The sequence below is a fragment of the Myripristis murdjan genome, chromosome 23, assembly GCF_902150065.1.
Source record: "Myripristis murdjan chromosome 23, fMyrMur1.1, whole genome shotgun sequence".
NCBI classification, from domain to species: Eukaryota; Metazoa; Chordata; class Actinopteri; order Holocentriformes; family Holocentridae; genus Myripristis; species Myripristis murdjan.
Genome location: NC_044002.1, coordinates 24567668 through 24591132, shown reverse-complemented (window position 1 = coordinate 24591132; position 23465 = coordinate 24567668). Strand labels below are relative to the sequence as shown.

The following is a 23465-nucleotide window of genomic DNA, read 5'->3' as shown; positions in this document are numbered from 1 at the left end:
TACAATATTCCTATAACTTCCTGTAGCGATTAATACTGCATCCACAGGGATTCTTTTTTTTTTTTTCAATGACTTCATTAATGTTGTTTGTTTTTCTCTCTCCTGTCTCTATAATATTCCTTTTCATGTGCCTGTAATATTCCCTGAGGGGCTGAGGTTTGCTCCTAAAGTGAATTGCAGGTCTAATTAAAGTCCACGGGCTGCCTGCGCCGGCCTGTGAAGTTTGCTGCGGGTGTAATCGCATTTGCATTGGAGGGTTTTAGTGAAGTAATAATAACAACAACACAAACAAACAACAAACAAACAAACAAACAAACAAACAAGAAGCAGCCCGTGCGCTCTGGCTCGGGCCGCGGCTGTGTGCAACATGATCGGCAATTTCCTGCTTCGGGTTTCCCTTTAAGGGGGCAAGGCTCGATGCTGGGAATTCACGTCATTTCACCGTTTTACACACATCCAGATCAATGAGAGAGAGAGAGAGAGAGAGAGGCAGAGAGAGAGAGAGAGAGAGAGAGAGAGAGAGAGAGAGAGAGAGAGAGAGAGAGATTCTTCAATCTTGCTCTTCCAGGAAGGGATTAACCAGCGCGCTGCCGACATGTGAAGGAAGGAAAACACTGACAAAAGACAGACAAAAGAAGTTTTCCCCTCCTCTCGCTCTCTCTCCCACACACACGCACACATACACACGCACACACACATACACACAACACACACCGACAGCCGTGTTATGGATCCAGCGGCCATCGAATAACACCAACTTCTTGTGCCCGGGATCGGCCGCCCGGCTGCGGCTCCAGCTCGCCACAACAAGCCCCCAGCAGCCCTCCTCCAGAAAGAAGAAGAGGATCACAACCAAAATACGAGCAAAGTGGAAGGAGGAGAGGGAGAAGTTGACGGGAGATAATGTCGGAATCCTCCTCCATTTCGACCAAGGTAACGCACTCAGGTTGTTCCTCTCTTGAGAATTTATTTATTGTTTATTTTATTCTAAGGCGCAGGGATTATAATTTACGGTAACCGCGCCGCACTTGCAGGCGGTTTCACCCCCGTGTTGTTGCGCTGTACTGAACCTGGACGTGTTTGTAGTTTGGCTGCGGCGCCGCGTCTTTCTGCTGAAATTCACCGTCATCTCTGTACACTTTGGTCTGGGTTTGAACTGGCGTTTGTTTTGCCAGTCATCTGTTGCTTGTTGAGCCTCACGCCGCCGCCGCCGCCGCCGCCGCTGCTGCGTCTCCGTGTGTTTCGCTTCCACTTGCAGCGATGCATGTCCCTGCTGCCGCTGCCGCTGCCGCTGCTGCTGCTGTGGTCGTGACTCAAACTCAAAAGCCCCCCCAAAAAATCATCCTCATTTTTTTTTTTTTTTTTTATCTAAAGCCATGTTGTCGCAGTAAACGTCCTTTGCATTCGCAGTGAGGAGCAGAGAATGAAGCAGGGTGAGGGGGGAAAACAACCCGGCAAAGAAAAGGGGATCCTGTGCATGCATACCAGAGCTGTGGCTTACAGGGATATTATAGAAATATTACAGGGACACCATAGTGATGAACGCACCAAGTGTCAAAGTTAAACTCGCCGCAGCTCACCCGTAGGAATAACCGCAGCTCATGACACAAAAACAGGAATATTACAGGAATACCACAGGAAATAAATGCACAAGTTTCATAAAGGTCACCATAAAAGTACCACAGATTCACTCTAAGGTAACTATAGGAGTATCACAGGGAATAAAACAGGAATATTATAGGGATACCATAGACAAGAGAGAGAATTTGTAGGAAAATGAATGCACCAAGTATCAAAAGTTAAACTCACCGCATAAGACTAACCACAGCACATAAAACTGGAATATTATAGGGATACCATAGGACATGAAGGGACCGAGTGCCATAAGGGTCACTATAAACTCCTGTGAGCACCACAGATTCCCTTTAATGGTACATATAGGAATATCATAGGGCATAAAGCAGCAATTTTATAGGGCTACCATAAGAAATAAACGCACTAGTTTCATAAATGTCACTATAAACTCCTCACCAAGCACCACAGATTCACTTTTAAGTACCTATAACAACATTATAGGGAATGAAACAGGAATATTATAGGGATATCATAGGAAATAATTACACCATGTATCACAAAGGCCACTGTAAACCTCTCACCGAGCGCCACAGATTCACTTAAAGGTGCCTATAGGAATATCATAGGGCACAAAACAGGAATATTATAAGAAATACCATATGACATGAATAACCACAGCACATAAAGCAGGAGTATTGTAGGGATACCATAGGAAATGAATGCACCAAGTACCATAAAAGTCAGTAGAAACTCCTCATGAGCACCACAGAGTAAAGTTAAGGGACCTGTAGGAATATCATAGGGCACGAAACAGGAATATTATAAGGTTTACCATAGGAAAGAGGAGGAATTAGTAAGGAAACAGTAAGAGGTGAAACAGGAGTTTTATGAGGATATCACAGGAAACAGAGGGAAACACTTTCAAGGACACAATAACAATAAAAAATCTATATTATAGGAATCAAAAGAAATGCCATAAAATGTGATAAGGTCAGTATAAACTTCAGTCAGTGTGTGTTTACTACAGTGTCATAATGTCACTGCAGACTCAATAGGATTATTATTATTATAGGAAAAATGACACCGGTTTTATCATGAATCAAAAAGAAGCATTAGAAGAAAGTGTTTGTGTGTGTGTGTGTTATTCCTGATTGTGATGTGAGTGCATGCTGGGAAATCATTTTTGAGGATTTTTTTTTTGTGTGTTTGTTTTTTTTTTTTGTTTTTCCACCACAGCAGCAGCAGCAGCAGCAGCAGTCTGTCTTTTCCGTCACACCGCAGGCCGGGCTGTGTCACAGAGCGTTTTGTGAAATCACTTTCCCTTTTCAGAAGGAGAAGTCCGAGGTCAGAACGGCTCGATTATGTGTGTGTGTGTGTGTGTGTGTTTAGACTCTTTACGTTAACCTGCTCCACACGCCTGTATGGAGAAAGAACTGGCACAGGAAAAAGAGAGAGAAAGCGAGATAAAGAGGGAGTGCTTCCCCTTTTTGGACAGCTGAGTTTTGTAAAGCGACTCTGAGGTGTGTGTGTGTGTGTGTTTGCGTGTGTGTGTTTGTGTGTGTGTGTGTGTGTGTGGAAGTCAAGCGGGGGCATGAAGCCCGCAGCTCCAAACAGGAGGAAACACAAGATTAAAAGATTATTGCTTCACTTCCACAGGAAATTCCTGGTCGAGTCGCTCCGCAGGTCTCCGGGTGGTGACAGCGACTCCCTCCAGATTTATAAAGGAAAGCAAAAATCGAGGCTCGGTTTCCTCACGCCGTTTGATTTTTTTGGTCATTTATTTTTTTATTACTTTATTTTATTTTTTATTTTTATCGCAGTGTCCTTGTTAGTGTTGTCACATCAAAAGAGCTGCACTGGGACACATCGTAAAAGGGAGACGGCCGGCGTGATCCTCGTTTAACCTCGACTCGCTGAGCCCACACATCGCCGAGTTACTGCCCCGGTGCAGCAGCAGGTTAAAGGGACATTTCACCCGTTAAAGTCTCACTGTGCACGGCCCTCGACCGCTGATGGACAAAGTGTCACACAAGCCTCCACGGTGAAGTTACGTTCCAAAAAAAAACACCAGCCGTCTCTGATCCAGTGGAAAAAAACAACCCAGCAAATGGGTCGGTAATTTTAGATTTTACGAGATTTCACAATAAAACGCTGTCAAATGTTCAGTTTAAAAAAAAAAGCTCAAATCCGAGTCGTCCAGTCCCAGACGAAGATTTCCGCTCAAATCCTGATGCAAAGAGGATTATTCAGCGGGACGAGTGTGAGCGTTTTAAACTTGACTTTTGACAGTGTTTTGTTGTTGTGAAATCGTAAAAAAAAAAATTAAAAATCCAGTTTTGCCGCCTGGATCGAAGATGGCTGGTACAGAGATTATGCATTATGGGTGAAATGTCCCTTTAATGTTCCCCAGCTGTTCAGACATGGGCTCCCGGTGCGATGAAGGGTTAGGCCGCCGCACCGTCCCGCCGTCTCCTCCTGGACGCCCCCTGCCAGGTGTGCAGAGTCACCTGGACGATCGGGCCAATCAGCAGCGAGTGTTGCTGATGTCATCAGGCCGCGGCGGAGCCGGAGAGGCCGCGGCGTGTCAGCTAACGGCGGGAAAAACTGGACAGCGACGTTACAGACGCTGCTGTCGTCCAGGGCTCACATCAAACTAAAATAAACAACAGTCAGGGGAAGAGACTCACGAGAGCCAAGATTCTACCAAAACCAACAATTTATTTCTAATTTGTTAGCATTAGCCTCGCTCTTTTGTTAGCCTAACCCTCTGTCGTTAGCTTAGCTGTATGTTAGCCTAGCCCCTCTGTTGCTAACCTAACCCTCTGTTGTTAGCCTAGCCCCTTTGTAGTTAGCCTAGCTCTGTTAATACCCTAGCTCACTCGTTAGCCTAGCTCTGTTGTTAGCCTAGCTCTCTCGTTAGCCTAGCTCTGTTGTTAGCCTAGCTCTGTTAATACCCTTGCTCTCTCGTTAGCCTAGCTCTGTTGTTAGCCTAGCCCCTTTGTTGTCAGCCTAGCTCTGTTAATACCCTAGCTCTGTTGTTAGCCTAGCTCTGTTGTTAGCCTAGCTCTGTTGTTAGCCTAGCTTCTCTGTTGTTAGCCTAGCTCTCTCGTTAGCCTAGCTCTGTTGTTAGCCTAGCTCTGTTAATACCCTAGCTCTCTCGTTAGCCTAGCTCCTCTGTTGTTAGCCTTTCTCTGTTATTAGCCTTTCTCTGTTGTTAGCCTAGCTCTCTCGTTAGCCTAGCCCCTTTGTTGTTAGCCTAGCTCTGTTGTTAGCCTAGCCCCTTTGTTGTTAGCCTAGCTCTGTTAATACCCTAGCTCTCTCGTTAGCCTAGCTCTCTCGTTAGCCTTGCTCTCTCGTTAGCCTAGCCCCTTTGTTGTTAGCCTAGCTCTGTTATTAGCCTAGCTCTGTTGTTAGCCTAGCTCTGTTGTTAGCCTAGCTTCTCTGTTGTTAGCCTAGCTCTCTCGTTAGCCTAGCTCTCTCGTTAGCCTAGCTCTCTCGTTAGCCTAGCCTAGTTTGTGATTTTCATTGGACAGACCTGAGTTGCATGAAGAAGGAGCCCGACGTCGCTGAAGAGTTCATGCAAACGTTTTATCGGCTTTTTGGCCCCGGGGCTCCTCTTGTGTTTGCGGTGAGCCGCTCCACCTGAACGCCGCCGTCCCGGGTCGACTGAAAACGGCGCGACGGCGGCCGGACGGCGAAGTCGTCGGTGATTGGTTGACGGGGCTCTGTTGTTCTGTGGGTCTGGTATCTGCTGCGTCCAGATGCAGATGTGATGCAGATGTTTGTGTTTGTTCTCTGGTGGTTGTGCAGCTTCAGCGATAAAAAAAAACAAAAACTGGGAAAACAACCTTCATAAAATCCTACAAACCTGCTGAGTTTTCCTTCTCCTTTAACATGGAAATACACACGTCCATGTTTCAGCTACACTGATATATACTGGGCTGATATTGGCCTGTTTTTTGAAAAAAGGTGCAGTATGTAGTTTTGCCAGATATTTACTGACATTAGCAGAGCCTGTTACTGTACATGCAGTTTTTTAAAATGATAATTTAAATCATTTAGGAGCATTTAAAATCAGTTAGAAACCTAGAGGATGTTTTTCACTAATACATCTGTAGGGAAACATTTTTTTTTCTTGTATAAGTTTTCAGTTTCTATACCATTTTATAACAAATCAAAGGAAAAATCATTTTGGAGGATGTTTTTCAGACCAAAATAATCTGCAGGGAAACACAGTTTTTCTTATATACCATTTTCAATTTCTCTGCATTTAAAATTTATGTCCCAAAGTGACGTACTGCACCTTTAAATATCAGATATCAGTGAGCTGATGTGCACCGCTGGCTCCTTGTGACCTCAGATGCAGGAAAAAAAAACATGGGAGTAGCAGCGATTACATTTAAAAAAAAATTTTTTGCACGTTTTATTGATTTCATTTCAAAGAGCTGCTCTCATTATTCAGCCTTTTAGTCTCCTGTGACGGTCCGAACGCTGCTTCAGAGGCTCGTTTCTCTCTGATCAGGAGAAACTTTTTTGAGAAAAGGTCAAACTCACATCTGAACAGTTCATCAGAAATCAACCTCGCTTCCATTTGAGACGCGTCAGAAACGGAAAAACCAGGATTCCTGAAGCCACGACATGGGATCGAGAAACCACGTTCACACCGAGCATGCAGACGATCTGCTTTAAAACAACAACAACAAAAAAAAACAACGAGTGACACCGTTCCTGTAAACACTTTCCCCGTGGAGCGAAGAGCAGCCGGCGTTTTTTGTGACGCTGCTATAAATAAAGCTGTCTCCCCCGGTGCCGCTTACTTGTTCCGTTATTTCTTCTTCCCTCTCTCCTCACCGCCTCGCCGGCAACTTTCTCGACAGAAGACAGACGATATCTGTGGAGAAATGCCTCGTTCGCTCGCTCTGTGTGTGTGTGTGTGTCTGTGTTTCCTGCTTGTTTGACTCAAAGATGCTCTGCTGAAGCCGTGTCCTCATTAACACGCGTCGTCGCTGTGCATCACGTCAACTCCATGGGATGGGATGTCGCCATGGGATTGAGAGTACACTAAGGGTGCTTTCAGACCTGTCCCGTTTGGAGCCGTTGTTCCGAAACAGGGAGCGTTTGCCCCTAAAGATCGGTTTGTTTGGACACGTGAACACAGCGATCGCGCTCGGACGCGGGACAAAACGAGCGGGCCGAGATCGCCTAGATGAGGTGGTCTCGGCTCGCTTCCATTCGAGCCCTGGAGCGGTTCGTTTGCAGCGAGAACAGAATCGACACAGCAACCGACACAACTCACTCATAACCAGAGGTCGCGCTACACTTTTTCGTTGTCTGTCATTTTGACTGACAGGGTCATAAAAACCCCGTCATAATCTATTTTTACCAGTCACTTTAATTTTTTAAACGATAAGAAGGACATATTTAATACCATTTCATTTTCATTCATTTTTAATTAATATTCAGTCCAAAGTTAGCTGAACAGAAAATCCAAACCATATCTTTTTAAAGAAACTTCTGCCACTCAACTGCCGCGACGTTTTGAATGCGGCAAATTTCATCATATAACATATATACATTATTTGAAATATTAACTATCTTGTAACTATCTATTGCCATTCCAAGCCCATCGCCATTTATTCTTATTAACCCTGCAATTAAACTAAATCCGCCTTGATTTATTTTGCTTTTTATGGTTGTAGAATTGTCAGAATTGTGCAATGACTGAGTGATTTCGCACACCATCGGAAAGCTCCGGTTCTCTGCTCTCAGAAACCGTCTCATTTTTTTTCGACTGCACCATTGGTTCAGGAGTTATGGTACTGAGAAGTTCATATTACAAACGTGACACCCCGGGGACTCTTCTGTGATCGGATGGTCGAAGTGTCGGTAGTCCTAAGGAGTTATCGTAATGGCACTGTATATAGGCGCAAAGCTCCGTTTCTCTTTTTTTACACATGGAGCGCCTCACTGTCAACACCCAAGTCCCGCCCCCGCCCTACTTCTGATTGGCTAGAAGGCCTATTGTTAGTGTGGTTGAGAACGAAAGCTGCACTTCTATTGGATCCAGAGATATGTCTGTTAGATAAAGCTGGGCGAACCCAGATTTTTTTTTCGCAGTCACACCGGTAAGCCGGAGAACTGGCACCGCACCGGACTGCTATCAGCTCCGTCATTGCCACCAAGTGGTCAGGCGTGTGAATTGCAATCTCTCAAAATGACAGATGGCCTTCAGATTTTTCCGTCACCGTTTAAAAAAACCCGTCAATGACGGAAAATATTCGGTTAACGTGACCTCTGCTCATAACCGTGGTTCAACCAGCGTCAGAGCCCATCTTCGTCGGCGATTCCTTGTCGCGGCCATATAAAAAGTAGGTAGGAGTAGTAACACGAAAGGGCGCAAGGCAGTAATTTTGCCTAGGGTGGCAACATGGGCAGAACCGCCACTGGGTACATTAACCACAGAAACAGAGAAACAAACTAACCACACGCTGAAGATGCTCCATGGTTTTTGTTTTTCCCGGGGTAAGAGCGGAAGAGGAAACTTCTTCTTTCGGGGTAATTTCTGACCAATGAGAGAACAGCTGGTTCGCGCATGGCATTTGTTTACAGCTTTGACCCGCTACAGACGTTGGCGCTGTGAACACAAACGCCCCAAACGAAAAACGAAACAACTGGATCGATTTAGCCCCTGAATCGGAACAAAGCAAACGGGCCACAGGTCTGAAAGCACCCTAAAACTCACGAAAACCGTCATTCTGGACGGCGTGTCTCGGCGAATAAAGCATGAAACAGCAGCTGTGATCCTCGCTGCGTTTTCAGAGCTGGGATTCAGTTTTCGTGGGAAGAAGCTGGTCGAAGCCCCGTCCTGTTTCCTGTGTGTATTTTATTTTCTCTTGAATCCCAAAGTATTTCCGCTCAGCTGATTTATTTCCTCCTCCTCGTCTTTTTCTTTGACGCTTGTCGTTATTAGCGTGGCGCTCACTAGCGGCTACGTACGCGGTTTCAGGTGCACTCAGGTGGAAACGGCGACATTTTCCCGCTGTGAGAATTTCAAAATAAAAGTGGCATGACCTTGAAAGATGGCGACGGTGATCAGTGGTTGCGCTTTTCGTCGATCTTATTGCATCGTCAAGTGTTCAATCGATGCGTTGATCCAGATCGATGGATCGTTAAATCCCACCACCACCGTCGGGACTTGAGTCCAGTGGAAACGGGTCAGCCGGCACTTTGGTCCCGTTGTGTGAATCCTGTGAATCGTCATCGTCTTCGGCTCTGATTGGCAGAGGTGGAAACGGGTCAGCTGCTGATAAGTGCGATGATACAGGACCTGGGCTTTATTTTAGTTAGGCAGTGCTTCCTTTCAGTGTAACTTTAACCTGTTTGATAAGATACATGACCAATAAATCATTACCTTAGTGTTGGACCGTGTGTTTCAGCAAGATTCAGACACCAGGCAACCTGGAAGTAAATTAGCATATATTTCCTGTTTTTTTTTTTTTTGTTTGTTTTGTTTTGTTTTTGTAAGTGCTGTGTAAATGAACCCTACGTATGTGAAACCTGTGTATTTGGTGGTAAAGCGGTGTAACATTACATCGGGCTGTACTTTGGTCACAAAATAGGTCAGGTGACGGGACGAGTTTCCAGGAGGGACAGAAACACAGCCGCTCTGTGGCTGATAGAAGTTTTTTTTTTTTGTTGCTGTAAACGTTAAATCTTTAAAATGCAAAAAGTCCAATCCAGCCAGCCAGGTTTGATAATGACAGTCTGATCGATGACCTGATGGGGGCGCCACCACTGGACAACACGACTTAGCCCAGTGGTTCTCAAATGGGGGTTCACGTACCCCTAGCGGTATGCTGGAGTACTGCAGGGGGTACGTGTGATAAAAAAAAAAAATAATAATAATAATAATTATTAGTATAATTAGTATAATTCCTAAAATAATTTGCCTATGCTGTAATTAGTTCAATAAAAAATGTAAATGTAAGTTTGATAAAGCACGTTTTATCTCCAGTTTTCCTGAAGTCAGAGGTCAGGTGTGTGTGTTTGTGCTTTAAATCTGCCGCCATGGTCGTCGAGCGAGGACGTTTGTTCACTATGACCAAAAAAAAAAAAAATCCAGAAAACGGATTAGTGGTTGAAGCTTCGCAGCGATACATTTTACATACATGGCCGTTATTATATTCATATTTCATGTATATTTCCTGCAGAGTGGATCCTTCCCAGCAGGCAGAACCACTTTGTAAAAGCTTCGTCGCAGGTAAACTCACATCTTATCAGACGGTTTTTACTCAGCCTAAATGTAAACAGTGAAGCTGGAGGCTCTAATCTGGATTATTTCATTGAAGCTGAATAAATATGTATCAGCGTTTTAGGATTTAAAGGGACGAGCTCGACTTCACTGGCCGACTCAACGGGATGAAATCGAGGTTAGTGGGGTTGCGGTCAAGGCGAGGCGGTGCAGGGCTGTTTGGGTTCAAGGCCGGTGTGTGTGTGTGTGTGTGTGTGTGTGTGTGTGGCGGAGCTTTGTGAGCCATGCTTTGTGTCTCTGTGTCTATTCATAGCAGGAGAGGAGCTCTTTCAGTCCTTCCGCGAGCCCCCTGCCAAACTCCACTTCCTCCCCCGTCCATGCTCCCGCCGCGAGGCCAGCCAGCCGAATGGAGGACGAGCCTGCCAGGCTGCCTGCGCACCTGCGTGAGTCACACACACACACACACACACACACACACACACACACACACACACACACACACACACAGATACATACAGAGATAAGCAGTGACTCCTACACCTCATCGATCAATCGGTCCCTTGAACAGGAGTTATTGATCATTCTTTTTTTTTTTTGGTCGGTGTTTTTAGCTGCTGTTGAAGAAATAATCTGCAGAATTATGTTTTTTTTTTTGTAATTTTCTAAATCAAGTGATGTTCCTGCACCCGTCAATCAAAGCGGGTGGGCGGGGCTTGGGTTTCACTTTGAGTTTGTCTCTCTTCTTCTTTGTCTTTGCTCGGTCGCGTCGGCTGTCGCGGCTCACGCTGACCAACCCGCTTCTTCTTCTTCTGTTTATCACAAACAAACCGGGAGGCGCGTCACTTCCTGTGCCGCAGGAAAGAAGGAAAGGGAAAAGATTCACGAGCTCATTATGGGATGGATCACTGGATATTTATTCACATGAAAGTGTCGCAGACTATCACTTTAAAGGACCACACCAGTGACTTTAAATTAGGACTGAGCGATAAAATCAGATATCGCAATACGTTTGACAGAATACCTCGATATCGATATTGTAGGCATGACTGTTGGTGCTTTCATCAGATATTTAGATAACAGATTTCCAATAAACAGTCATTAATAATTTGGATTTGGTGACCAAGCAGCTAGAGACAAACATTAAAACAGCTAGATCAGTCTGATAAGCTCTGAAAACTGCATTTCTTTACTGTGATGCAGCTTTTGAAACTCCATATCATGATGTTGTGATATCTAAAATCCCAGACGACATCAAGCAAAACGTTTCCCCGCTTAGGGACTATTTTCCCTGGCGGAGGAGGTGGAGGAGGAGGAGGGAGCGTTTCAGTGTGAAAAAGTCCTGAAAAGCCAACAGTGCTGCTGCTTTTAGGAAAACTCATGTGGAGGACTTTATTCCGCTGATGGAAAACTGGAGTGAAGAAAGTGTGAAGGCTCTGAAAGTTCATGTTCATATCGTAGTGGAATGAATGGAAACCAGCGGCTGGAGGAAAGGGAGGAGGAGTGATGTGGCAGCTCTGAAACCCCACTGCTCGCTCTGGGAGGAGATCAGCAGGAATGAAAAGTTTGTACATTTTGTAGATTTTAAACTAAACCTGCAGAATAAGTGGAGCGGCCCTTTAAACGGTTAAAATCCGTGTCACATCAAATCATGACAACACACACACTCCATTACCGGCGCCTGTGTGCAGGACCAGTCATGCGTTTCCTCTCGGCTGCGAGGCGTCGAAGCAGATCCGGGGTCAGAGACCTGAACCCCAGACGGATCCGCTGGACCAGAACCGACAGAGCGACCGACAGAGCGAGCGACAGAGCGACCGACAGAGCGACCGCCCCGGAGCGTCCGGCGGGCCGAGGCTGGAGAGGGAGACGCCGCCGCCGCCGCCGACCAACAGGCCTGCAACAAAATCCACCTCGGGGAGCGAAACCGGAGGAAATAACAAAAGGGAGGACACGGAGCGAGAGAATCCACGGGACCTGGCGAACGACAGAGGAAGCAGGGCAGCTGGGAGAGAGAGAGAGAGAGAGAGAGAGAGAGAGAGAGAGAGAGAGAGAGAGTTCACAGTCCACATGTTCAGACGATCTCAGCTCAGTGTGTCCAGGTGAGAGCGCCACCTGAGCCTCAACCCCTACCTGAGTCTGACTCATGTCTCTCATGTTTCAACAGTAAATAATATTAGTAGCTATTATTGTTATCATTATTATTATAATCTTTATTTGCGCAGCACCTTTCATGCAGGTGATGCGGCTCCAGGTGCTTCACAATAAAGAAACGCCGTGCACCGAGTGCCTCCCGTGATGAAGAGACAAACAGAGAAAACAGGGATAAAATACCAGAATGAATGTAACATAAGATGGAAAATCAGTGTCAGTTCTCCAGACTCGGATTTTCACAGTCACTCTCCGGCCTGGAAATTTCCAAGTCCTGACATTTTAGTTGATATTCTTCATTATTTCATATTCCCTCTAAGTGAATGTCATTACGTTGAGACGTGGTCCTTCAGTCTTCATGCATCAGCAGCGAGGAAGGAGACCAGCGTCTCCTCTCTTAAAATAGAATACATAGAACGCAAAAATCAAGTGAAAGCAGGGGTGGGATGACTTAATTTAATGTAACGTGAGATGGGAAATAAAACCCAAATTGGAAAACACTGAATGCATGAAATAAAATAAAATAAAATAAAATGAATGAGTGTGTAAAATCAGGTGCAGAGCGTTTTAAAAGCAGTGCAGCGGTGCAGCCGTGCAAAGTGCAAGAGGAGACTGGGTCAAAAGCCAGTGTGTGGCTTCACACACACACACACACACACACACACACACACACACACATCCAGTCATCCTGGAAAGCGAGACTGGTGAAGGTTTGGTTGTAGTTGATGATCGAGCCAAGTGAAATAAAAATCTATTTTTCCAGTGAATCTCTCAGTTACAGTAATGTCTTTCAGCCGAGTCGAGTCTTGTTGCAGACGTGCAGGAGCTTGGCTGCTCACACCTCTCCCTCTCTCTCTCTCTCTCTCTCTCTCTCTCTCTCTCTCTCTCTGTGTGTGTTTCATAAATCTGGATTGAGCTGCCGTGCTCTGATTCATTTTGAAAGAGCGACAGCCAATGGGGGGGAAAAACTCCAACCCGCAGCCGACCAATCGTGTTTGATCGCTTTGATCGCTGACTCGGCGACGCTTGCAGGTGACAGCTGCAACAAGAACCTCAGTCCCGTATCAGGAAAGAAGTTAAAGGCTGAAGCAAAAGTAAAAGTTTTAAATTTTAAGTAGCTTTTATTGTCATTGTACAAGCTGCACAACGAAACAATAAATAAGAAGTACTGAAGAAATATGTACATAATAAAAAAATAAAATTATGTAGTAGTAAATGCAAAACTATCCTTTGGTGTAGTGTGTGTGTGTGTGTGTGTGTGTGTGTGTGTGTGTGTGTGGAGGTGAAATCTGCTCATTAGCTGCTAATCCACAGCTCTGTGTTTGTGTCTCTCCCTTCACTTCCACAGCAAAAACAGCTTCCAAAATAAAATCACACTTTGAGCACAGAAACACCAACAAAGATCATGACAACATAAAAAAAAAAACAACAACAACAACAACAAGTCCTGGTTCCCATTTTTTTTCAGTGTAATCACAATTTTTTTTTTTTTTTGTGAAAGCCCTTTCAGGTCGTTTGCACCGTTTTTCCTACAGACGTCACGTGCCGGATCTACTTTCCGATTCAAATAAGAAAAGAGCAGGAAAAGACAAAAATGGGAACCAGGACTTGTTATTGTTTATGTTGTCATGATCCACTTTGTCGGTGTTGGTTTATGCATTAAAAATGTTATTTCGGGAGCTGTTTTGCTTTGTTTTATTGCGTAAAACGAGAAATAAACGAAGCTAAACGAAGCTCCAGTCACCTCACTACGACGCAGCTGGATGCATTTCTCTCCAAAAAACAATGGCGCGCATACCTGTCGCTGCTCTCTGCTGAATAAAACCAGCAATAATGACAGAATCTGCCTTTAATTCGCGCTCCGCTGTGCCGGGCTGACGGGGGGACGGGGTGGAAACCTCGCCAAATCACACAGGAGACGGACAGAGCGTCCTCCAGGGAAGTGAGGAAATCTCTTATTTGGTGTTCTGGGTCTGACACATGTCGCAGTCTCTCCGCTCTCTTATCCAGTTTTGTTTGTCTGCTGCAGAGAGAGAGAGAGAGAGACACAGAGAGAGAGAGAGAGAGAGAGAGAGAGACCCGGGAGGGAAGGAAAGGTTGGGTAGGGAAGAGGGGGAAAAAAAAAAAAAGAAAATATGTTGCAACACGTTTTGAAAAGTCAATGAAATGAAGCAACAGCGTGACGTCGCGTCGGCCTGCCGGGGGCCTCGCGTCGGCCCCCGCCGGGTCGCCGCCCGCTTCCAGCCAATGGGAGAGGCGGGCGGGGCTGGAGCGCTGCCAGGACACGGACCTGCCGCTCGAGAGCCGTCAGTGCACCCGTCAATATTTAACCAGGCCTGTGAGCGCGCACGCGTGTGTGTGTGTGTGTGTGTGAACTCCAGGGCTCGGCGGAGGTGGAGCGAGCACGTGGACGGAGCGCACACGCAGGAAATCCCCTTCCTCCGGCCCACTTCCCCTTTCTGCCATTGTCACAGAAAAAGGAAGAGCGCTCGGCGGGTCCGCGGCGAGCTTCCTGTCGCGTAATCTGACGGGCCGCCTCGCCGCCGCGGCTGCTGGGGAAGCGCTTTTCTGCACCACAGCTTGTTTTTTTTTATTTTTTTTTTTAAATTTATTTATATATACGTCATTCAGGTTTAAGGAACAGGCCTGACTCTTCCCACGTCTGCAACATTAAGATTTTTTTCTCTCGTTTGGTGTTTAATTTATTGCTGCTCCCGCCGGGGATCCACTTTCCTTTCCTCCTCCCTCAGACAGACACCAACATGCCTCTCTCTCTCTCTCTCTCTCTCTCTCTCTCTCTCTCTCTCTCTCTGTGTGTGTGAACACACACACACACAGCTGAAAACACCTCTTCTTTCTTTTCTCTCCCCTTCCATCTAAACACACGTGTTGAAGAAACAAGCCGTCCATTAACCCCCACACTCAAAGACAATTTTGTCCCGGGGGGGAAGGGAAGGGAAGGAAGAGAGAGGAGGGAGGAGGAGGGAGGGAGGGAGGGAGGGGAGAAAGAGAAAAAAGAGAGAGGGAGGAAATTGCAGTGTGGGCAGAAATCCGCCTTCTCCATTTCCTGGGGAGGAAGTGGATTAGATCGGGGGGGGGGAGCAGCAGCCGGCTCCTCACTCTTAAAGAATGCTACCAGGCTCGATGTTTAACTCTCTCGGCTGAAACTCGGAGGCTGTAAATCAGGAAATCAGGAACGCCGCCCGGTTACGGTGGAAGCCGCCGTCTGATCGGAGCAGGCGGCTCTCGGATAAAATCGCTCATAAGCACCGACAAACTCTCTGCATTTGGTATTTTGTTGTTGTTGTTGTTGTTGTTGTTGTTGTTTGCTTTGGCTGAGGGAGATTTCCCAGGTTTTCCCAGGTTTCATTTTTAATTATTACTGCAGTTTATTACTCCACAATCTGGATAAATACACTCAATTTCTGCTTTTTTTTTTTTTTTTTTTTTTTTTTTTTCTGTATTTATTGCAGCTCTGTGTTTGGGCTGTTCAGACTGTGAAGGTCAAAGGTCACGGGGGTTGTGTTTACAGAGTTGGCAGTGAAGGCGCTGGACTGATGGTTTGTGAGGATCTTGCCTCTGTCATTTTTTTTTTTTTTTTTTTTTTTACTTCCTGTTGAAAGAGGATGTTGGGGCGGGGCCTGACGTTGACGACGGGGTGTTAGCCAATGAGAGGAAGGCAGTTGGATTTGATGCACAAACATGAGATCGTGTTTAATCAACTGATTTATTCAAATTATACATGAAAGTAGAAAATGTGTTGCTGTTGCTAAACAAAAATTTCCACTGATGACGATAAGCACAAACAAACCGCACATCCACTGAACCTTCTGGCTTGCCGTACGACGAGTCCACGCTAATCTGGAGAAATCTCAAAAAGCATCTTTATTTCTTCATTTTGTTCCTTCTGTTCACGCTAAAATGTCGTTACCGTCCGATGAAAATGTTCGAGTACGCTCTCCTGAGAGGATAAATGTGGTTTTGTGTTGCATCAAAAACAGAGAATTTAGTTATTTATAATAAATCATGTGTGACTGTCATGCGATCCAAGTCAACCTCTGGTCATTTATTAATCCCTAAAAATTAATCTCTGATCATAAATGTTACATACTTATAAGTTTCTCTATTTAAAAAAATCTCTTAGTGCCTTAAATGTGACTGTAAACACGTTTCTGAGTGGAGGGGGTGGGACTCTTATTTTCTTGATCCGTGCAAACCAACAGGACATCAGAGAAAAACACTTTTATTTTGAAAGGATGAGGTGGATGAGAGATAGATAGATAGATAGATAGATAGGTATACTTTATTGATCCCAAACTGGGAAATTCCCACGTTACAGCAGCATCATCAATAAAAAACATAAAATAAAATTAAAATTAAAATGAAGACGTATATACAATAGAGACTAAATAAACTAAATATATACACTAAAGACAATAAGGGCTAAGTATATACAATAAACTGACCTAAGAATATGAGATGTTGAAATGTTGAAACGATGGTAATATGTTTTACAGATGGTGTGAAGGTTTTGTCGGTTGAAATTTTAATTTTACGCCCACCGGAGCAGGATGATGATGATGTCACTGTTTGACAGGAAGTCGAGGTCATGCGAGGTCGTTTCTTGGGGACTTTAAAGGTTTTTCAGCGTCGGTGAAAACATAATTTCAGATTTCAGATGATCCTCAGTGTGTTTACATGCACATCGGCGGCGTCTACAGTAACGATGACGGAGCAGGCATGGAGTCGGCCATCTTTGTTTTTATCTACTATCTTTGATTACGGCACAAAGTCACAAAATTAAAGAGTTGCTGTTTTCAAGGAGTAGTGGCATTCTGAGTGAGAGATTTTGCTAAAAAGGAGAATATTACCAACATGGAAAACGGTTTCACTGGGTTGGAGTGAATCCACGTAAACCAGAGAAACGATGTCACTTCAAACCAGCTGAAGTCAAAGCGGCTGAAGTCAAAGCGGCTGAAGTCAAAGCGGCTGAAGTCAAAGCGGCTAAAGTCAAAGCGGCTGAACTCAAAGCGGCTAAAGTCAAAGCGGCTGGAGTCAAAGCGGCTGAAGTCAAAGCGGCTGAAGTCAAAGCGGCTAGAGTCAAAGCGGCTGAAGTCAAAGCGGCTGGAGTCAAAGCGGCTGAAGTCAAAGCGGCTGAACTCTGGGATGTAAACACACGAGGATCCCGGCGTCTCTCTCCTCGTCTGTTTTGTTGAAGCAAAAAGAAGCAAAAAAAAAAAAACAACAACAACAAAAAGTCTCTCGCCTCTGAGCTCGGCACAGACGCTTGGGAGTCAAACAGCTGTGACGTTTTTGTTGTGTGTGTGTGTGTGTGTGTGTGTGATTTCTGGGCGCCGAGCGACAGCAGCGATTCACAAATGTCACGGGCGAGACGGGCGCTGAAAGGCAGGGGAGGGTTCGGCTGCCACGCGGCTCGGGCTGAGCGACGGCCAGGACTTTTACTTATTTCTTTATTTTTTTTTATTTGATGCATAATCAGTCACAACCCGTGCAACAACGGCGGAGAGCGCCCACGTAGCCCGAGCGAGCGAGCGAGCGAGCGAGCGAGAGAGAGCGTGACGCAACCCTGAACAAACACAGAGAGACGAAACAACAAAACAAGAGCAGATTAAACCCCGATAAACCAAAGTCTCTGAGAAACCCCTGAATTATTGAAGGGGCTCGTCACATTTTACTGTTCTGCCTGTTTCTGGTGTGTAAAAGAGAAACACACTGCAAAAAAAATCTGCTGCTTTCCAACTCATTCAGCCTCATCTTCAGGGCTCAAATCTCATTTTTCTTCAAACGAGGTCAAAAATCCACTGGTGGGATGAGATAATCCCACGTGATTTGATTGCTAATCACGAAACAAAAATATATTGCAGTATATTGGAAAATATCATGTGATCTATTAGATAATACATTTCCATATATGGGAACTAGTCTATATGTTTTCCAATATATTGCAACATCTGAAATGCGCAATTACTTATGTATTATTCCATATATTAAAATATATTGATGCAATATATTGTAATATATTGCATTATATGTTTCACCAATTATTATTCCATGTATTGCTAAGACATTTTCGAATACATTACATATAAATTTATTGTAATTCCATATATTAAATGTAATATATTGTAGTATGTTACATGTCATATATTGGTAAATATATTTTCTTTCTGTAAGGGTTGTTTTTGTTTTCTTGAATCCGGTGTCATTTTTTTTTTTTCACCGGCTGGCTGACCTGCCTCGTTTCAGCACATTGACACTCCAAGAATCCCTAAAACAAGTTAATCTGCATTGGAGACAAGTGGGATTATCTCATCCCACTGCTGGAAAAATCAGATTTTAGTCCTGAAGATGAGAAGAAGAGGCTTGTTGATATGCAGGGTTTTTTTTTTGCAGTGTATCTGGCTGGGTGCTCGCACAAAACACAAAAAAAAGAAAAGAAAGAAAAAGAATCCATGTCCATGGAAACACGACTTGCTAGTTTCCTTGGTGTGTGTGTGTGTGTGTGTGTGTGTGTGTGTGTGTGTGTGTGTGCTCACAGCTGGGTTTGCACTATGCATGCTTGTATGAGTGGGTGGATGAGAGTAAGAGTCTTATGTCTTTGTGCTTGCCAGAGGTAGTGTAGGTGTACACCGGTTGTGTGTTTGTTTGTGTGTGTGTATTTGTGTGTGTATATGTGTGTGTGTGTGTGTGTGTGTGTGTGTGTATGTGTGTGTGTTGTACATGCCTGCAAACCCCCAATCAGCTTCCTTTGCTCTGTTTCTCTCTGTAGTATGGCACCCATTTTACTGTATGGGGGAATTGGGGTTATAAACCGTGTGTGTGTGTGTGTGTGTGTGTGTGTGTATGTGTGTGTGTGTGTGTGTGTGTGTGTGTGTGTGTGTGTGTATGTGTGTGTGTGTTCGGTCTTTCTGAGGGGAAATTTCCTGCCCCTGGAAGCAGCTCTTGTCCTCAGGAATTTCCTGAGTGGGCAGACGGCGCTTCCTGAATAAATGTTGTTGTTGTGTGTGTGTATGACTCTGTGTGTGTGTGTGTGTGCGTGTGCGTGCATGTGTGTGTGTGTGTGTGTGTTTTAACTCCCTCTCTTTTCTCCTCTGAAAGGGAAACTGTTCTCACATGCCAACGACCAAACTGAGAGCGACCCCCCTCTCTTCCTGTTCACAACGCAGCGCTCCACATGGCTTTGCAAATCGCAAATGTGGCTCCGCTTTCGCCCGGAACGTCAACGCGAACACACACACACACACACACACACACACACTGACGCAATGCACAGTGTGACGCTGCGTGTTCATTTCAGGCTTTGCTGGGATGAATCAGATTAGCTCTCCGCCTGGTGTTGAGGTCAGGATGAATATTCATAGCTGCTGCTGCTGCTGCTGCTCTTGATGAATATTTAAACGCCGTAATCTGACATTTTCCTATAAATAAACCTCGTTTCCTCGTTTGTGTACGATTTGTACGACAAAACAGCCAGGCCAGCCCCGTATCCACTTCATGAATCTCCCCCTGAACTCCTTCCTGCCGCCACAGGAAGTGACGTGTCCTCCGCTTTGTTTGGAATGAACCACTCATCTTTTTAATCCGCTGTGGCCGGATTACGTCAGGATAATCCGCCCACTGTCGAAGAAACCAGGGGAAGTGACTCAGCCGCCATGTTGTTACGCCCAAAAGAAGCTGAAGACGTGCAAAAAAACAAAAAAAAAACCCACGCCGCTGACTCACGGCGGTGATGAACCGTCTCATTCAAAGTGAACAAACGAAGCGAGCGGTGCTAATCTGCGGCTAATCTGCGGCTAATCTGCTAATCTATTAAAGAGTGGTTATCAAACATCAAAAACACTGTTGTTATTATCATCAGTCAGTCGTTTTATCATGATCTGACGCAGCTGCAGGTTGGCTTTTTTTTACGAGCTTGCCTTCTAGCATAAGGTTAATGTAGCAGTTTGGCTAACGTGTTTGCTAATGGCTAACTAGCTTAACTGCTGCATTAAGCTACGCTATTTTTATTGTTGTCAAAAACACTCCTTATTATTTTCTATCAGTGTTTATATCATTATCTTGTAAAGGCTGAATGTTGAACTTATGTTTACAATTTTGCCGCCTAGCGTAGCGTTAATTTAGCAGCTAGGCTAACAGCCAAAAGCACATTCACCACCACCAAAGTAGATCTGCCTGCTAATGCTATAAGCTAAAACTAGCAATTTATTCACATTTTTATGAAATACTTTTTTTTTTTCTAACACCCGTTGCTAACGGATAATCTGCTGAGATTACCAAATATCAAAAACACTGTTTATTGTGATCTGTTAATATTTTTATCATTATCTGATATCGTTTCAGATTGTCTCGTGTTTATCATCTTTCCTTGTAGCGTAGCGTTAATTTAGCATTTTAGTTAACTTCTTTGCTAATGGCTAGCTTGCTTAACTGATGCGTTAAGATGTTGTAGTGTGGCTGTCAAAAATGCAGCTTACTATTTATTTTTATATTGTTATCTGGTAAAGACTGCATGTTGTCTGAACCTTATGTTTACCTTTGTTTTCTAGCATAGCGTTAATTTAGCAGCTAGGGTAACAATAGCTCAGTTAGTCCGTAGCGCTAATGCTACGAGCTAAAAGGAGCAAATTACTCATCATTTCACCAAAACATTTGGATTTTCGTCGGTTTAATGATCTTAACGAGATGTATAAAACGTGGAGATAAAACAAAGGAAGATGTAGAAACAAAGGAAGACATAAAAATGTAAAACAAAGGACATAAAAACAATAAATTATATTAAACAACAAGAAGAGTAAAACAGAGGAAGCGCAACAGTTAAAGGCAAAATTTAATAAATTAGTTGTTTAAAAATGTTTACAGTGTATGTATATCCATGTCTGCTCTGGCATCATTTTTTTGTTTTGTTTAACCCTCCTATTCTGTTCATTTTGGGCTAACACTCATGAGGTTCCCGGTCACATGTGACCGGTAACATTGTATTTGATTATAAATCCACTATGATACATATTATCACCTAATGTTGTGTTAGATCTTTTTATCAACTTCTGCTCTTGTGAAAATGACAAGTTTTGAACTTCTATTTGCTGTGTATGTGCTGTAGGCCTAATTTACCTGAGATCATACCATTCGTTTTTTAGGGAAAAAAACATTATATAGATATTATTTGACTATAACAAATACTCAGATGAAACATATTGTAGTATTTATCACAGAGTACTTCATTTCAGTGTTTTCCAAGGACACTGTTTTGAAAACATTTCAATTTTCTAAATAGTGGCAAAAAAATAGCATCTTTTGTGTTCCCGTCAGCATTGACCAGTATGATTTAGCTAGTCATCCTCATGACATTTTCACATGGAAGCTGACCGTTCCTCTCAGGTGGGGATGAGGTCCAGGAAAAATGACCATTTTTGGACCGAAAGGTGACCACAACTTCAGCTGGGTCTTCTTCCTGACACCTGACACCTGACAGGTGTCAGGTGTCAGGTGACAAGTGTTGGCAGTTCCCGTGGTAGGTTCCCGTGAGGGTTGCCATGGAAGCCAAAAAGGGGCAAAGTTGTGTGTGTCTGTGTGTGTCTGTGTCCATGTGTGTGTGTGTGTGTTTGTGTGTATGTGTGTGTGTGTGTGTGCCTGCTCAAAGACACCTACATGTTGGGGCGTGGGAAAGAAGTCAGAGAGATACTTTCCCGTGGGGGTTGCCATGGAAGCCAGAAAGGGGTATAAGGTGTGTGTGTGTGTGTGTGTGTGTGTGTGTGTGTGCACCTGCTCAAAGACACCTACATGTTGGGGTGTGGGAAAGAAGTCTGAGAGATACTTTCCCGTGGGGGTTGCCATGGAAGCAGAAAGGGGTTAAGGTGTGTGTGTGTGTGTGTGTGTGTGTGGGTGTGCCCTGCTCAAAGGACCACCTAACATGTTGGGGCTTGTGGGGAAAGAAGTCCTGAGAGGATACTTTCCCTCGTGGGGTTGGCCATGGTGAAGCCAGAAAGGGGTATAAGGTGTGTGGTGTTGTGTGTTTGTGGTGTGTGTGTGTTTGCCTGCTCAAGACACCTACATGTTGGGGGTGTGGGAAAGAAGAGTCTGAGAGATACTTACCCTGGGGGGTTGCCATGGAAGCCAGAAAGGGTTTATAAGGTGTGTGTGTGTGTGCTTGTGGTGTGTGTGGTGTGTGTGTTGTGTGTGTTGTCACACACATCTGTGTCTGCTCAAAGACACCTGCATGTTGGGGTGTGGGGAAAGGAGTGGTGGGAATGTGTTTAACTTCTATTGTTATACACTAATTGTAGTCTTACCCATTCATTTCTAATGACCGGTCATTTGTGACCGGAACACGATGGGTGTAGGACAAGTTAACTAAAACATGTCAGAAAATTAATAAAAATTCTCCAAATTTATTTTATGTGGTTCAGATGCCAGGTTGTAACAAAGTCATGGAACCTCATGACAAACAGATGAAATTAACTGCATTTTTTGGCGAGAAACTTGTACACCGGTCAGATTTGACCGCGAACACGTCACGAGTCACGACTTCAAACCGTTCCAGGCAGAACCGATAAGAACAACCGTCTCCAGCTGGGCCGCCGTTCTTGTGTACAAAACATAAACCGCGTGACGTCGAACGAGGAAGTCGGAGTCCGTCGAGCACAATCGAGTTCACAGGTGTGAATTCGCAGGTTTGGCTGTAGCCCCGCCCACTTTTAACCGGTAAATCACCAGTGACGGGTGGCCTGGAACGCAGCATTAATTCAGTCAATATTACTGCAGTCAAAGACGTTTCCTCGATCGTAGATTTCGGTCGTAAATCTGATCGGAGACACTTTCGATCCCGTCGGCACCAGGCCCCGCCCACCGTTTGATTGACAGGTGAGCTCGGAGACGTGCCGTGCAGAAACAACACGCCGATGGACTCTGAACCCAAAAATCAGGACCTGACGGAATGTCCCTTTAACGTCCACTGGAGCCTTCAGAGCTGCAAAAACAGATATAATGATATTGTATTTATATTTATATTGAGGTAAATGGTGAACTGCTTCATTGTGTTTTATCATGTTTGCTTCTTCCTTGCATTTAATAAGAGTGTTCGCTCTGCTTTCTCTACACGCAGACAAATGGGAATACACTGCGTTTACAAGGTGTGTGTGTGTGTGATTGTGTGTGTGAGAGAGAGAGAGTTTCAGACAGGCTTTTGATGTAGTTAGCAAATCTCTTTGAAGCTTCTGCGTTACAAAAAAAAAAAGGGAGGAAAAAAAATTGGCTCCCAAACAAAAAGAAAAAGTGGCAGTTAACAGAGGATTCAGGAACTAACCCTACAAGAGCCGGCTTGCTGCGGCGCTCGACAACACGCTATCAGAAACAGGTCGCGCTGCTTCCTGCCCATAAAAGATTCACTTGATTGATGATCTGTTTTATGTTTGTTTTGACTGGACGGGGTCCAGCTCTGCCGGACGGGGGCGTGCACGTGCACGGGGACGGG

At 44.7% G+C, this 23465-nt stretch overlaps 1 protein-coding gene across 2 annotated transcripts in view; it reads left to right on the top strand.

Moving 5' to 3' along the window:
* Window positions 1–503: 503 nt before the first annotated feature.
* The window catches only part of etv6 (ETS variant transcription factor 6), a 49361-nt gene continuing 26399 nt past the window's right edge, over window positions 504–23465 (top strand). Inside the window, exons 1-2 of one of the 2 annotated variants that reach the window (XM_030046148.1) lie at window positions 504–933; window positions 10143–10269. In XM_030046148.1, the coding sequence (XP_029902008.1) occupies window positions 904–933; window positions 10143–10269 (157 nt within the window). In that variant the 5' untranslated portion in view covers window positions 504–903. Of the gene's footprint in view, window positions 934–10139; window positions 10270–23465 lie in introns of both variants that reach the window. The other variant, XM_030046147.1, reaches the window with a different exon arrangement.